General features: G+C 35.4%; 1 protein-coding gene across 1 annotated transcript in view; it reads left to right on the top strand.

Moving 5' to 3' along the window:
* The window catches only part of LOC140769381 (signal peptide peptidase-like 2), a 36,326-nt gene extending 20,878 nt beyond the window's left edge, over nt 1-15,448 (top strand). The window contains exons 11-14 of the mRNA XM_073110074.1: nt 9,558-9,700; nt 10,321-10,391; nt 14,914-14,997; nt 15,108-15,448. Coding sequence (XP_072966175.1) covers nt 9,558-9,700; nt 10,321-10,391; nt 14,914-14,997; nt 15,108-15,196 — 387 coding nt within the window. The 3' untranslated portion in view covers nt 15,197-15,448. The remainder of the gene's footprint in view (nt 1-9,557; nt 9,701-10,320; nt 10,392-14,913; nt 14,998-15,107) is intronic.
* The last annotated feature ends 2,826 nt before the right edge of the window (nt 15,449-18,274 follow it).

The following is an 18,274-nucleotide window of genomic DNA, read 5'->3' as shown; positions in this document are numbered from 1 at the left end:
TCTCACCATACCCAGAATGAAGAGTGCAACCCAGATCTCCTCTCCGGAGAAGGGGTCAGCTAGAGCTGCAAAGGAGGAGCTCTGATCTTGATGGATAGCGGCCTAGTCAACCTCAATCACTGGTGAGGGACGAGGAACTACTTACAACGCTAGTGAAAGGCCTTCCTAATATAGAGCTGGTTGGCCATAGAGGAGCCACCCTACTAGAGATAGGTGATACAGTTATTTTTCTCCCGTTCGTGAATAAATGAAAGAAAATTGTGTGAATCTCTCTGTTGGGCCACAATTGATGATATCTTTTTTGCCACAAGATCCTAGAAAGAATGCTGTTGAGCTTAGCCTTCAAATTAGATTTGCGAGCGAGGTCCTAATTGAGAGGAGACCTGCCTATTCCCACCAGTCCAAAGCAAGGATGGTATCAAGCAAGGTCTCCTTCGAAGTCGGATACTATGGAAGTTAGATGCTCCATAAGAAAATTTTCTAATTGAGAAAAGAACTTGAGGATGAAGGAAAATGTAGGATTGGGAGAGTCAGAGCCTTCACCCTCCAGCCTCTAATAGTTGTTGTAAGCTTGGGGCTCCTAACTAGACCTTATCAAACCTAAAAAGCCTCAAGGTTCTCGTAGTGCATTTGGTACTAGGGCAATTGGAAGCATAGACTGAGACCGAGCAAGGGAGAGTCAAATGGGAGTTGTCCAAGAAGGCAAAGTCTTAATCGGCAAAGAAGAAGGCCCTGCCCAATTTGTAGTAGGTTGGAGAAGATTGTTGGACAGAATGCTTGTGTTTACAAAAGGAGCACAGACCTATTATTCTAAAATAATTATTTGATTATAAACAAATAGACACCCCTCCAATAAAAATCTACAAAATAAGATTCTTATAAAAGCCAAAGCCCGTCGAGCAGTCACCAAGGATCCTTTCCCTTGGCCTCCCCTTGTGGGATGAGAGAGTTGATGCCATTGAGGTCACCTAGCCAAATGAAAGGGTAGAGGATTTGGATTATTGTTGGAGCCTTGTTAGAGAGAGTAGGCTTAGACACTACTTTGGCTTTGAGAGTCGACCAACAAGTTGCTTGGGGAGAAGGGAGACAAGCCTGAGTTAGAGATTAAGGGTTCTTAGCTAAGGAAGCTAGGGCTTGAGCTAGGAGAATGCTAAGTCATAGTGGGATGGGCATGGCTTGTAGGAAAGAGCAAGGCATGACAGAAGCCATGGGGTGGGAGGTTTGAATCATTACCGAATAATGATAAGAGTTGTCATCATCCCAAAGTTGTCATCATTACCATTTTTCTTCTTCCATGAATTGCTATGCATCACCATGAGGGGTTTGGCCTAGGCCTTGCAGTGGGACCTAAATTGTAGCTTTAGTTAGCTTGACATTGCAATTAATCTTAGCATTCAAGGTTGACTAATAGGAGGCAAAGGTCCCTCAACTCACCCACTTACCTCTATGCGCATGACATGCTGAGAGAAAAACAGCTTCACCATTGACTCAAAAGGAGAGAAAAAGAGAATGAAAGAGGAGAGAGAGACTTGTCATGCTGCCTTAACGTTGCAATCGCTTGTCACCGCTCTCTCCTTTGGCCCCGGTCTACTTCACCATACCCAAGTTGGGAGGAAGAGAATGGGAGGAAGAATATGACCCATGATGGGTCGAATAAAAACTTAAGTTAGTAATCTAATTTAAATTTAAAACTAAGTTAAGTTAGATCCACTAACTTAAGTTTTTATTCGACCTATTATGAGTCATCTTCTTCCTCGCAACTAGGGCACGATGAAATGGACCAAGGGCAAAGGCAAGAGAGACAGCAAGGGCAACATGACAAGTATCCCTCTCCTATCTTATTCTCTCCCTTTAGGCCTATGGTAAAATCATTTCACAGTGAGCCGTGTGGCGTCCCTTGTGCCACATGTTGGTATTTTGTCAGCATGGCAATACCAACAGGACCATCATTGGTACGAAGTATAACATAACACAAAGATAATCATAATGCCTGAAGTATAATGTTGCTCGGAGATAAAACAATGAAATTATAGTATGAAATACAAGACGGTTACTACGTGAGTGAATTCACTCACCTAGTCCATGCAAAGCATGGATGGGCATGCTGGTCGGCATGGAGCGCGTTGACCGGCACTTGTTGTGCTAGTAATGACATAACACTTAGCACGAGGTGTGCTAGTGGCACACCTCTTTGCCGAGTCGTGTTGACTAGCATGTGCCATGCTCAGCTGTGCCGGTTCGGCACGGCCGTGTGCCATCCAGCACGACTGCGTGCCGATCATTGTGCTATGTGAAATTTATTTTTAAATTTTTTCTATTTTCATCAATTATTATTAAATCAACTGATCAACTGATCATGTAGAAAACTTAGGTAAAATTAATAATGATGGGACTAGAGATAAGATATATATTCCTATTACACAGACTTTTCAGAAAGGTACTATTTTTATAGAGGACTTAAGTCTATAAGTAGTAGGACATTAGGAGAGGTGCATTCACAGAATGGTGAGTTTATCATCATTACCATCATATCTATCACCACCCGTGTCACAACCCAAAATAGGAATCATGACTGGCCATGCATCCCAATATGCTTGAAATACACGAAGCCTTATTAGTACTCTCTACGTGTACGATGGCAAAATAAATAAATAAAATAAAAATGTGCTTTATTAAATTTTAAAACTAATTGCAATAAAGATAAAACAATGTTAATGTTTTTGAGTCTCTAAACTAAATAAATAAAATTTCTAATGTAAAGCATAAAATTTAAAAGAGCGAAAAAGTAAATAGGTGAATCCTAAGTGGAGGTGGAGTCCGGGTACATCTCGCTCAGTTGCCCCGCTGACTATTACCTGAAATAAATAAACAAATACAAAAACAATAGAACCCATGAGTCAACAACTATAGCTGAGTGAGTAAAATCCACTCGAAAATCAAATAAATTTTAAATCACATTAATGCTGAATAAATTAGACTAAAAGCAACAATATCCATAACAATATGCAATAGGCATGCTCTATAAATAATAATAATGATAACAATAGAGAGATGTCACAACTTGTAACCTTGCACGTTTAAAACATATTAACATCTTTTAATATTTATACTGTCATATGTCTCAATGGGTCTAAACCCTGTGGATCCACATCAACTAGAAGTCACCTCGAGATGACACTCGGGACTTTTCTTCATAGCTGATCCGGTTAGGGTCATCAGAGGGTATCACCCTGTGATCAACACACTCTGTCTTTTCCTCTGACTGTTGAGAGAATTTATAGTCATCTAGGAAATTTTCTCATTCATCCTAGGACTGTTCCCTAACCCTGCCAGAGTCACCTAAGAAAGTCACCAGAGTGATCTAATTTAGGACTTTCTCCTGTACTTCGAGATAGACTTGAGTCACTACGGAAAATCACAAGCAATTTATACTTCTCTAAGTCGTACCAATACTAGTCTCATTTTTCTTTTCATAAATTTTAATATTTGCACGAAGTATGGTGATGCACGAGTATAGTAATTAAATGCACACAGAAAATATAACAATTAAATTTTCGCACATACGGATGAAATAAATAAATTTGCACATAGAAATTGCAACAATTAAATTTTTACACGGAAGGGTAAAATAAATAATTTGCACACAGAAAATTTTCATGGTCTAACAAAGATATGAAATATAATAAAATAAATATTTTAGTGAACCCACTCACCTGAGTCTAAGTAAGACAACCGAAACCTCAAATCTCTAGCTCACGTACTAAAAATCACCACCTTAAATAATAAATAATAATAAAATTCTTTTAATTTGAATAATATCAATATTTCTAAAATTTAAAAACTAAAAAGATTTAAAAATGGGTTTAATTACCCATTGGATCGGGCTGGCTAACGCTGACCCAGCCCAAATAAAAGAAAAAGAACTAATCGGGCTGGGTCATGGCCCAGCCAGATAGGAAATGGATTGAGCTGCGGTTTAGCTCGCAGCCCATCCAATTTAATTGGTTCGGGTCGGGTTTGTGGATCCAAAATCCAAACCCGAACCTTCTTTTCTCCCTTCTCGAGTCCGACGTGAGGGAGGGAAGGATCGAGAGAGAGAGTGGCCGCCGGTGATTTTGCCGGCGGCGATTCACGATCGGCTCCCTCCCTCTCTCTCTCTATCTCTCTCTCTCTCAGTTGTCCTCACGAGGTGGACTCACCACTGACGGCCGATGCCAAGGCCGACGTCGACTGGAGCCACGAGGGCTCTTCCAGAAGGCATCCATGGCGTAAGGCTAACGATTTGGAGCTCTCGAGCATGAGCAGCAGCAGCCCGAAGCCGCCGGCCAGCGAGAGTTGCCAGCGAAGCCGAAATCCCCAATTTAGGTATTTTCGCTAACCCTATTAAACTTTAATTAAAATTTATGGGTGGGAGAGGGCTTACCAACGAGTCGCGTGGTGGTCTCCGATGGCTCCGGCGGGCCGATCCCATAGCGACGACTCCGGCGGTGAGGAAAAAGAAAGCGAAAGAGGGGAGGAAGAAGAGAGAGAAGAGGGCTGAGATGGTTAAGCAGAGAGAGAGATTAGGGTTTTAATTTATAGATTAGAAGAGAAATCTAGAGCTAATCCGATCCGGATTAGGCGCGATTTCTCTCTGCGCCTCGTCGCGTGCTGGAGAGGGAGAGGGAGGGATTGCACGTGCAGAGCACGTGCACCCTCCTCTCTCAACTTCTTTTTTTTTCGTTTTTTTTTTTTGATTCTGATAATCCGTAATAGGAATCATGATCGGCCATGCATCTCAATACACTTGAGATACATGAAGCCTTATCAATATTTTCTACGTGTATGATGGCAAAATAAATAAATAAATAAAATAAAAATATGCTTTATTAAATTTAAAACTAATTGCAATAAACGTAAAATAATGTTAATATTTTATTGTCTCTAAAATAAATAAATAAAACTTCTATTCTATAGCGTAAAATCTATCAGAGCGGAAAAGTAAATAGGTGAATTCTAAGTGGAGGTGGAGTTCGGGTACATCTCACTCAGTCGTCCCGCTGACTATTACCTGAAATAGAGAAACAAATACAAAAAAAAAGAATCCATGAGCCAACAACTATAGCTCAGTGAGTGGAATCCACTTGAAAACCAAATAAATTTTAAATCATATTAATGCTGAATAAATTAAACTAAAAGCAATAATATCCATAACAATATGCAATAGGCATGCTTTCTAAATAATAACAATGATAACAATAGAGAGATGTCACAACTTGTAACCTTACACGTTTTCAACATATTAACATCTTTTTAATATTTATACTGTCATATGTTTCAATGGGTCTAAACTCTGTGGATCCACATCAACTAGAAGTCACTTCGAGATGACGCTCGGGACTTTTCTTCATAACTAATCCGGTTAGGGTCATTAGATGGTATCACCCTATGATCAACACACTCTGTCTTTTCCTCTAACCGTTGAGAGAAGTTAGAGTCACCTAGGAAATTTTCTCATTCATCCTAGGACTGTTTCCTAACCCTGCCAGAGTCACCTAAGAAAGTCACCGCAGTGATATAATTTAGGACTTTTCGCTGGACTTCTAGATAGACTTGAGTCACCACGGAAAATCGTAAGCGATTTATATCGGAACTGTTCTCTAAGTCGTACCAATACTAATCTCATTTTTCTTTTCACAAATTTCAATATTTGCACGAAGTATGGTGATGCACTGAGTATAATGATTAAATGCACACAGAAAATATAACAATTAAATTTTTGCATGTACGGATAAAATAAATAGATTTGCACACAGGAATTGTAACAATTAAATTTTTGCACGTACGGGTAAAATAAATAATTTGCATACAAAAAATTTACATGGTCTGACAAAGGTACGAAATATAATAAAATAAATATGTGAGTGAACCCACTCACCTGAGTCTAGGCAAGACAACTGAAATCTCAATCTCTAGCTCACAAACTAAAAATCACCACCTTAAATAATAAATAACAATAACATTTTTAATTAAAAAAATATATTAAATTTTTTTCTACAATTTAATTCAAAAATTACTAATTTTGGGCCAAAATAAGCCCAAATCAGTTGGGTTGGGCTGTAGTTGGCTCGCAGCCCACCCAACTAACACCTAAATGGATTGGGCCCAAGGCCCAATCTAATTAACCAATGGAATCGGGTCAGGTTCCTTGGATTCGGATCCAACCCGACCCGAATCCAAAAAAATAAAGGGAGAACACCAGACTCGGTTGCCCGAGTCTGTCTTCCCCGAGCAGAAGAGAGAGAGAGACAGAGAGAAAAATGTCGGCGGCCACCGCGGCGACGGTTCGCAGGCCGCACCCTTGGCTCCCCAACACCCACATGGTGCCGCCATCCTCGCAAGGTGGAGGAGAACCCGCGAACGGCGATCAATCCCATGATCAATGACGACCGGAGCCACGAGGGCTCCAACGGTGAACGCCCACGGCACGAGGTCAACGGCAAGATGCTTCCAGATGGAGCGGCAGCGACCCGAAGCCGCCGGCCGGCTAGATTTGCCGGTGGAGCCGAAATCCCAAATTAGGTATTTTCGATTTACCCTATTAAATTTTAATTAAAATTTATGGGTGGGAGAGGGCTTACCAACGAGTAGCGTGGTGGTCTCCGATGGCTCCGGCGGTGCTCCAGCGGGCCGATCCCACATGAACGACTTCGACGGTATGGAAAAAGAAAGCGATAGAGGGGAGGAAGAAGAGAGAGAAGAGGGCTGAGATGGTTAAGCAGAGAGAGATAGAAGAGATTAGGGTTTTAATTTATAGATTAAGGAAAAAAAATCCTAATTTAATCCGATCCAGATTAGGCGCGATTCTGCCCTGCACCTTGTCACGTGCCGGAGAGGGAGAGGGGAGGGGCTTGAGAGAGGAGGGTGCACGTGTCTCAACCCCTATTTTTTTTTATTCTGACAATATCAATAACATACATCAGAGCCATAACATTCTTATTATACTCTACATTCACAATCTGTATATGCTTATAGTGTGCCTGTACCTGTGCCGGTATTGGTCGTTCCCACATATATTTAATATTCATATCATATCATTAGAAGAATTATAAAATTTCTATTTGTATGAAGACTATATGAGATGTTATAACAAGCAATACTAATAGTGGATGAGTCTTGAAAAATATCGACAGTATTTAATATAACATTCTCGTATTATTCTTGTGTCAGCAAATGAAGTTTTTTATTTTTCTCGTCATTCTAAGTTCAACTAGGATATTAGTTTTAATTATTGAATTTTATTAATTAATATTATGTGTTCAATTTTATTTTAAAGTATTCAATTATATTATAGAGTGTTTAATCATTGATATTAGTTTTAATGAATGTATTTAATCATATTATGTGTTGAATAATATTTATATTTAACTATTGCTTTATCTTTAATAAAATAGGTCATTTATAAAAATAATCTAAAGTTAAAGCATTATAAAAACCAAAAATCAAAGATTGACACATTGAAGATCTAAAAATATCTCTAAATATTTTAAAAAACTTATTAAAAATTTTATAAATGCTTGCTAGTAGCACGTAAAGGTGTGCCACTGGCACAACTATCGTCGATGCAAAGTACTAAAATCCATAACCCAGTTGTGAGGAAAATCACCACCTTGAACAATAAGCATTTTATATTTTAATTTAACAATAAAGAAAATTCTAAAATTACTCTTAATATGTAGTAGGGTCCACAGCCTACAATTTGGGCTAAGATGCAGCTAGCCTGTGGTGGGTCAAATCGGAGACACTATCTTACGCCAACGGCAATACACACGAGGTGGAAGGAGGACGATCGAGACAGCCGGAGGCAAAAAGTGCACCATTCATGGCCGTCGGCCATGGTGGTGAGTGATCTCCCCAAGAATACTGGGAAGGCAACTGCTAAGGGTGCTACAAAATTCTTCATGAGGAAAATGTGACAAGAGCAGGTCCAATAGTCATCCATGACAGCAGCCAAAAATAAGCACAACCGATGAGGCTAACCTACATGGTGTAGCCTCTCTCGAGCACCTTGGGAACTCACTAAGAGTATTCAGTACCCTCCTCACAAGGGCTTTGAGATGGCTGCGTGTGGTTTAGCATGGCATGTAGAGTCTTTTTTTCTCTAAATTTTTCTATTTCATCCATCATCATCAAATCAATTTAGTTCCCGTGCTTGTTCAATATTCTTATCATATCATACGATAATTACAAAATTTCTATTTGTATAAATACTATGTGAGATGTTACAACAAGAAATACTATTAGTAGATGAATTTTGAAGATTATTGATAGTATTTAGTGCAACATTCTCGTGTTATTCTTGTGCTGACAGATGAAGTCTTTGATTCTCTTTGTCATGTATGTTCAATTAGATATTAGTTTTAATTATTGAACTATTATCAATTTATATTATGTGTTCTATTATATTATGAAGCATTTAATTATTTTCTCGTTTTATGTGTTGAATAATATTTATATTTAGCTTTTATTTTATTTTTAATAAAATAGGTCATTTACAAAACTAATCTAAAGATATAACACTAATATAGGTTTTACCAAAAACCAAAAATTGACATGCCGAAGAACTAAAAACATATCTAAATTTCTTAAAAATTTTATGAAAAATATTATAAATAAGTGTCATGTCGATGGTGGCATGACCATCATTGAATAAAACTAGAAAGAGGGCTAAGGTGGCATCGAGAGAAAAGGAGAAGAGGATTTGCTAGGGTTTTGTAGAGAAGGAATAATAAGACTAACATGATTTCCCACAGAGAAATCATGCTGAAACTTCTTTGAGAATGACAAGGAAAAGGAATAGTGGCACACGTTCTTACGGGTGCATCGGAATTTTTTTGTGTGGATATTACTCCCACCTTTCTTTCCTGAGACGTGATCATCACGTGGAAGGCCATCCTCACCTATGCCATATTTTGACTCAACAACTGAGCACACAACCTGGTTAGCAACACCAAGTTCCACAGTCAGCAGCTTCCTCATTACTCCCTTTTCCACTTAGCCTATCACGTTCTCCACACTTGTTGTCACAAATTGTCACGACTCAAAATTGAAATTATGACCGGTCATGTATCTCAATACTCTTGAAATACACAAAGCCTTAATAAATAATTTCCCAAGTCCACCATGATAAGAATTTAATATAAATATTTGATTCCAGTAAATGTAATCTAATAATAATGAAAATGGCCAATATCACTACTAATGTGTCTCTCCAGTCAAATTGAAATAACAGAATGTTTCAGACTACTGTTCCACCTCTCTTTAAGCCAACCAACCTGGAGCTTAAAAATCTATCCCTGCTCCTATACCATCATATATCTATATCTTCTGTACTTCATGGTATCAACATATTATGTGATTGCTCTGCAATCCTTTTCATTAAAGTGCTACAGGAAATATTTCAACTAATTCTCAGTTCTAACTGTGTTATTGTGCTCAGTCACCAACTTATCAGTGATGTAGCTAACATTCTGGGCCGTCTAATAACTGCATGTCATTAACATTTATTTGTATTGTAGGTTGCACATGGTGACAAGAGTGGCGGACCAGCTATTCCAATGCTTCTAAGAATCCCTAAATTTGCCGATCCATGGCGTGGCTATGACATGATTGGATTTGGAGACATTCTATTTCCTGGACTGCTTATTTGTTTCAGTTTCAGGTACCATTTAACTTTCCTGTCTTTTGTAAAACAAACAATATTCATTTCCTCTTGAACCAGTATATTTGCACCAATAAAATTTCTTTTCAAAACCGTGACAGAACACTATACATACACTTTATAATTGCTCAAAAGACGCCGAGTATTGCTTGAAATTTTGTGGGAAACCATCTTATCATCAAATGGTTGGACCAATATGGTGTGAGGCACTCCTTGCCACTCTTCCAAATAGTTGATCAAACCAGATTTAAAGGCTGATGCAACAACTAACCTTTCAAGTTTTATACCACCTGTATAAAATCCCAAGGACCATAATAGTACCTATCTGATGGTAATTTTTACTTTCATGCCTATTAAGGCATAATAGTAATTGCATGCAGTACAATGCAAGTTAAGTAAAGAGAAAGTTATGAAACTTTTGTTGCAACATATGCCTAATCCTACTGTCCATCAGCCTAGCAAGCACAGTGACACTCAGAGAACTCTGATTCAGTTTGCAGACCACTTATATCCTACAGTATCACAAGATACATAGCTTCAATTGCTACAGTCACTTCCTTCCTGGAGATCTAGTTCTTAGTGGAATTAGCTAATGGTGTAATGTCTTTTTTCTATTGCAGATACGATAAATCAAATAAGAAGAGCTTCTTAAACGGTTATTATATTTGGCTAGTCATTGGTTATGCTGTTGGTGAGTATTCTGTTTTTCCTTTTCTCTCAGAAAGCAATGTTAGCAAGACCTTTCCTTTCAACTGTGAGGCAAAAAATATTACTAACATGCATTGTAAAAAAGTACAGTTGTTTTGAATTAATCAATTCTTTCAGGTAAACCATAATCTTCTGATGCCCATTGGATTATTTCCTGACCTGTTTGATTATGACTTGTGAATTAAGATGAGTTGAATACTTCACTATTGCATGACAGACTTTGCTTGTATCACCAAAGTGATCCATAATGGTTATTTTGTGTTCTTTAATATGGGGCAAGTACTCAAGGGTTGTGATGATCCTCCTAGATAAGTGATGAGCAAGTGGGATTTCGACAATTAACATCATTTCTTGTAGATAAATCTGCATTTAATATGGGCATAGGATGTTGTGAAAGAAGGATCAAAGTGTACTGAGATGAGATGGGATGTCAAATTCATTAATCCCAAGGTTCCTAGTATTGGGATTAGGATTAGTATCGGCCGTCCGAAAAAACGATACGTTCGGCCGTTTGTATCGAATCGGACTATTTTTTAATTATGTAAAATTCTAAATATTATTTACAAATGCAGAAATTTTTAAAAAAATTTAGAAAAAATGACAGGGAAATAAGAAAATAAAATTTACTCTCATATGAAGCCTAAAAACTTACAAAATGAATTAACTTACTTAAAATTTAAAATTTTGATGAATATTGAGTTAGTTCTCATAAATTTTATGATCTTCATCCTCATAATTAGCATAAATTTGTAAATAATGATGTTTAGGACTTAATGCTCCAAAAAGTAATTATTATATGGATCTTGTTGTATGGCCTGTGTTTGAGGAGGATAATAACCAGTATATGGATCTTATGTCTGAAAATACTAAGGATAATAACTAGCATGTGGATTTTATGATGACTCCAAATAATAAATACTCAATGTACCATAATCATAGAAAGCAATATTCTCATGATGACATCGCTGATATGTATATACATCCTTATTTTCTCTGTCTTTAATCCCATGCCTCCTTAACTTCCCTTAGCAAATGTAGATGGGACAATTTCACCACCAGGTGTATCATCAGGATTATGACTAGTACTGGTAGGTATATTATTTCTCACTGTTGAACGACCTGTACTAGTCTCTACCCTTATTGTGGTCTTCTCTAATATATTATCTAATCATGGGTTATTTCTGTCATCAAACAGTAAAATTATTTAATTGAATTATAACTCACTTCTTTATCGTAAAGGATTTATTTATGAATATCAGGCTTAAACCTATTGATTACCTTCTTAACTCCCAACAAAACTTCACTATCATTATTAACATTTATAGAGAATTAAAATCTTAGATTAAGAAAATATCTTGTAAAAATTTAAAATTTATAAGCATTCAAATTGTTAAATATTCAAAAATAAAAGTAATAGTAAATTAAAACTTAAAAACGTGTCTACTAGCAGCGTATATATCTCTATGTAGTTGTTTGTTCCATCTAGAATCAATTATTTTTCACCACTTCCTATAACTTTGGCCCATATTTTTTTTTATTGATTTTTTTGCTATATCTATTACCTCATATAAAAAACATATCTCAGACTTGTTATCACCGTCTATAAGTCGTAATATTTTGACAAGAGGCTCAAATACTGCGGTGGCAATTAATATCATTCTAAAATATATTTTCAAGAGCTATATTCTTTAAAGTTTCATCTAAAGATTTATCCTTAAGTTTCATATTCTTAATTCTTATAGACCACTCATGTGATGTAAACATTTACAGAATATTATTCTTGTAGCGCATGATGCTCTCCAAGGCCAAAAAATGAGCGGCAAATCTAGTGACGTCGAGTCTGATGATTTTTTTACCACCAGTCATCTGCCTAGTAAATTAAAAACTCAATTATGATTATATATAAAATTTGTCAACCTCTGACCTTCATGTATGACAATATCAATTTTAGGTTCTTTTGCAATGTCCTCTAACATTAAATCAATACAATATGTAGCATATGATGTCTAATATAAATGAGTCTTTTTTATTATAAGTAAATTTCTAATAGCTTTATAATTAACCCAATTATTAGTAACCAATTGTACTAGTCTTTTTTTACTAAATTTTTGCACCAGTTTATCTATCAAGTAACAAATATAATCTGCATTTTTTAAATGAGCAGTAGCATTCACAGACTTCAAAAATATTGTCTCCATACCCGAGTACACTAAAAAATTAATTATATTTCTTCTGTTTTGTGTACTCCACCCATCACACATTATTGTACAACCAAATTTATCTTAATACTATTTAAATATCTTAACATAAGTACGAAGCTCGTCTACCTCTGAGTCAAGATATTTAGTAGTAATATCATTTGAATTAAGAGGCGGAACACTAGGCCTTACTAATTGTATAGCATCTATCATAGTGTGATAATAAAGAGTATCAACTATATTAAAAGGAATATGATTATAGAAGAAAAATTTAGAGATAGCTCTACCAATGTGTTTCTTTACATTTTTAATTCCTTTGAGAGCTATCTTGATGGATGTCTGTGTACGACTCCTTTTTTCTTCTAAAAATATGTATTCATTGGCCCACTATTTTTAGATTCTGCTATAACACTAGGAGTCATAAGAGTAGATTTGTTGCCCCCATATTTTTTCTCCCTGTATATGAATTCATCTAGATTTCTAAAAGTTACCATCAATGCTTCTTATCTTTTCCTCCTCTCTATGCATATTTCTGCTCTTTTTTATTGACCTCATCATCTATTTCTCCTCATCATTCTCCTCACTTTGTTCACTATTATCATGATCAATGTGTACAGGATTATGTATCAATTGTTTATGAATTATTAATTCTCTCTATTGTGTAGATTATTTATCCTTCTATTTGACAATTAAATGAGCCAACATCTATTTTCTAACTTTAAAAAAAATTAGACACATGTATGTATTTAAATCCTAAGCAATGATATCAACCCTTTGCTTAAGTAAATGCGGAATAAATATCAAAAAGTAAAATAAAGATGAACACTAAGATTTTTACGTGGAAAATCCAAGTGGAAAAAAAAATCATGGATCCTAACTCGGATCATTTGTAGCAGTTGTAAGATTGACTTACAAAACAACTCGTCCCACGACTTTGTTTTTCTTAATCGCTAGAGCTTGCAATTTACTGCTTTCCGTGATTGATCTCACAATCTTAGTAACTCTCAAGATTGATCCTTCATCTAGATGACCCTTAAGACGAAAGCTTGGTGCATTATAGAAGAGATGGACCTTATTGGTGAGAGAAACGTTGTAGCTCCAAAAATTCTTTATTAAAAGTAATCACCAATCTTACTAGGGTTAGGGCATCCTAATCTTTATATAGGTTAACAAGATAAAGCCAAATTCAAGTTAAAAAAACTCTCAGAAGTCCAAAACTTTTATATTATATGGGTGTGTTCGAACGCAACCCGAGTGCGTTCGAACGGCCAAAACGTATTTGCTGTATGTGGGAACGTCTGATTTTGCTTTCGAACGTGGTGCGAACGCGGTGTGAACAAGGTGACTTATCTTCTCTAAAACTTTAAAAATTTCGGTCGGAATCTTATCAAAACTTATAGATATGCTCATGAATATGTATAAAAATATTTAGATTATTTTGTACATATTTGCAAATATTAAAAACCTAACATAACTTTTAAGGATACTTGAGTGTAAGCTGCTACATTTTCTTGCCTTCCAGCCAAATATTCTTTCAAACATCTGACACCATCACTTATTTCTTTTCCATACTGATTGCATTTAATACGTTTTCTATCTTACCAAATAGTGTTGCAATGTTACTACCCAATATTGATATCGTATGACTTCTCTTTTGGAGCCATTGATATTTTATGGTTTTTACTATAATTCTGTAACTAAAAAATATAAACAAAAATCAAAATAAAATATAAAATAATTAAAAATTTACAAAAATAAAACCTTCTCAATTTTTTTCTTTTTTTTTCTTCTTTCCGATTTCCACCCCTTTCTCTCTCAGGTTCTCAGCAACAATAGGTTGTGTTGCTTCACCACAGTGTTGCTTCACTGCAGGAAGAGAAAGAGAGGAAATGAGAAGAATTAGAAACCGAAAAAAAAAAACTCACCCGAGGTTGTCAGAGATCAAGTTCGTCGGATCTTGGTTAGGAAAATAGTAATTAAATGAGTTAAACAAGTATAAATTCGAGAGTTCTAGAAGATCAAAATCTGATACTGTGTTAATTCACATACTAAAAATATTTTAAGTCATTAGAAAACGGTAGTTTTTATTTTTTATATTTTAACACTGAATTAATCCATTTTGGCAGAAATAAAAAGGATAGCTACCATCAGATGATCTAATTTTTCCTTTCCCCTTAACTTGGCACCAATTAGTAGAAGATAGTTCAATCAAGTCAATAACCATTCATTATCCACTACCTAAATTTTGCATACATTTAACATTCTTTTGTTAATCTGTTAATAAAGATATTGGTTCATCCTTTGCAGGTTTATCACTCACATATCTTGCTCTTTATCTGATGAATGGCCATGGACAGCCAGCGCTGCTCTACTTAGTTCCTTGCACCTTGGGTAACAACTCTAAAATCTTCCTTCTAACAGAAACATATTATTTCCTTCCTTTTTTAGGGGATGTCATATCGATCATGAGTTCTGACCTTTTCCTGTGGCCAAATTATCAGGTCTTGTTATTATATTGGGTGCGATAAGAGGAGAACTAGGTGATCTCTGGAACTTCGGTAAAAGACGACGTATCTCAGGAGAAGCTTAGTTGCATTGTGAGCTTAGAAGAGAAAAGTATCTATCGCAGTTCAAGATATTGATTCCATCAGCAGTTGTAGTTATAAAATAACTGATCCATTTGAGATGAGGAAGACTTAAAAATCTGGCTTCTACAGAAAAGGTCCAGAAATTACTTAATGTACAGTAAATATCATATGACCATGATAAGCAATAAGTTTGTCTCTGTAAGACAGTTTGGGGTGTAAATTTGTATCTTGTTATATAAAATCACAGTTGTGGAGATGTTCTTTCAGCCTCTTAGACAGATTCTTCTCTTCAAAAAATAAAAAGAAGCACCTAGAAGTCATTATCCTCGTTCTTTTTCACTTTCTGTTTGAGGGAGATGGAATCCTTATAATTACAACTACAAGGGGTTTGGGCTCAAGGTTTTGAGAGTTTTCTTGGGGATTTAGAGCAGACACTTTTTTTCTGTTTTGCTATGAATATCTTCTTCCTCATAGAAAAAAGATAGAACGCCCCATGGATGGTAGGCTTGACGTTGAACTACATAGTTCTTGGTGTCTTTTTTTACTTCTTTAATTTTATTATAATTATTACTACGACAACTAATACTATTAAAACTACTACTACTACACTATTACTACTACTAAGAGCAAACAATTAAACCTTTTTGTATCTTATGCTTTTGAAATAGTATGGTTATATTTTGCGAGATTGCATGAGCGCAAGGTGAAAAATATTCTCAAAGGTAGATGAGATGTAGGAAGGTTTTGCATAGATGGTCCAAAAGAAACCCTTCACCGTTGGCGATTCAGTTTACCCAAAAGCTCTTATTTGCGTTGATGGAAAGATAGAATCACTTTCAATTCAACATCTTTGTTTGTATGAATACTTCTTCTCCCACAGTTCTCTCTCGGATCAGCCAATCTCTCGGATAAGCTTAAGAAATAGACTCATTTTGCAAAAGAAGAATAATTCTTCTTTGAGGAAGACGTAAATGTTTCAATATAGTACCACCATAAAAGAACACCTCTTAAAGGAAATGCTTCTTTTCTATGTCCCTTTTTTTTCTTCTTCTGGAGTGGTGTTCTCCTTGCCTCCAATTCCTTCAAATATGATATTACTTATCACTCGGGAATAAGATAGCTATTCAACTTTGTTCTGATTGATTGTTGCACTCATCCTATCATTTTGTGTAGAATATATCTTTCCATTAGCCTTTAAGGATATTGAAGTATAGGATTGTGTAGTCAATCGAAATGGATCGTCCAGTCACAATCTTAGAATGTTTTTTTTCTCTAATTTTATTTTTTAAAAATTGGCACTCATACATTTATTTACTCACATAGTCTATTTCTAGAGTTAAATATCAAGTGGGGAATATTTTGGACACGCTCAGCTGCCACCTCTTATTTTCAAGGGAAAAGACACTGAGTTGACTAACGTTTACGTAAGTTGTAAAGCAGTGAACTTTCAATCGCTTTAATCTAAACACAAAAGCATTAAATCTCTTTGGCGTCTTCTTCCTAATAAATATGAGTACAGAAAGTGAGAAGGTTTTTCTTTGATTTGTATTTATTCGTTAATTGATTAGAATTCAATAAACTAGGGAATTCCTCTCACGTATCGTTACATTTCTCATATATTTACCTATTCCCTATTTAAAACCCTAATGAGCTCAAGATTTAGGTAAAAAGCTAAAAAACATTAGCATCTTGTATCTTACATGAAACACTTCAGTATTTTCAGTTGTGCTCAGTTGTTTGCAGTTGATACATAAAAAATACCACTTTAGATAACAAGTATAGAAGGTAGACGAGTTGGGTAAATAATAATAAACCCCTGCCAAAGGATAGGAGTCGATTCTTGAGGCAGGCTGAGATGCAAGGACAAGACCACCGAAGGTATGGTGCAACAAGGAAGTGCTCTAGGGTTGCCCTGGTGCTGCTGTCATCTAAAAGGAATGAGAATCAATTTAGTGATCTATTTATAGTTGAACAAGGTTATTGTAATAGAAAAAAAGGAATGAGAATCAATTTTAATTGATATAAAAAATTTACATCAAATATACGATAACAAGTAGGATGCGAAATAGGAGATACCATAGGAATGAAAAATGTTCTAACCTAATAATTGTGTAGGCTAGACAAAAGATTTAGCCTCGGTGACATATGAATTGATCAAGTGAGCCAATCATCCGAAAGAAATAGATCACAATGAGTCTAAACAATGCATATAATACTTTAATTTAAAAAATCAATCAAATATATAGATCAACATCAATGTTCAAGGGGTATTTTCATAATAGGCTAGTAAAACTCAAGTATTGAACCACACTAATGGCTTCTAACCAAATACATTGATAATATTAAGAGAATATTTCCATAGCCATTTGGATAAAATTGAGGTAAATGTGCAAATAACATCATGCATTTTAACTAAATTGTGATTTATATCTATATATTTTTACTATTTACAAATCGAGCCTTATGATTTAGTGAATATATGTGGAAAATATCTTGGATTAGATTTGAACTAACACTATTTGTGCAAATGAGGATATTCTATCAAATTAATTTTTTAAAATGACTAAAATACTCTTAGTATATGTTGGGTAAGTAGAATTTAGTTAAATAATTTTTTTTATTTTTCTAGTATAGTAAATTTAACCTCGAGATTTGGTTAAGTTTGATTAACGAATCTTATGGCAAGGTGTTTTCTACACATATTCGCTAAATCAAACGACTTGATTTACAAATAGTAAAAATATAGGGTGTTAACCATAATTTGGTTAAAATGTAGGGTGCTATATGCGAATTTTCCTAAAATTTACCATAATATAAAGAAGAGTGTAATAAATTTTTTTGGTTAGTTGCACTTTACCCCTCGGATGGAAACACTTTTATATTTTTAACTTAAGCACTTTAACCCTTCTGCATTTCAACTTAAGCACTTAATCTCCTATGGTTGAAAATATAATACAACAGTTATATTTTCCATCCTATTTGGCCAACCTAAAGGTTTAATTTGAAGGTTTTTTAGAGACAAAGTAATAAAGAATTAGATAAGCTTTTTAACTCACAATGAGATAAATATAAGGGTAATT

Source organism: Typha angustifolia, chromosome 10, assembly GCF_048772165.1.
Source record: "Typha angustifolia cultivar Huaian chromosome 10, ASM4877216v1, whole genome shotgun sequence".
Lineage (NCBI taxonomy): Eukaryota > Viridiplantae > Streptophyta > Magnoliopsida > Poales > Typhaceae > Typha > Typha angustifolia.
This window is presented reverse-complemented; position numbering and strand designations above follow the sequence as displayed.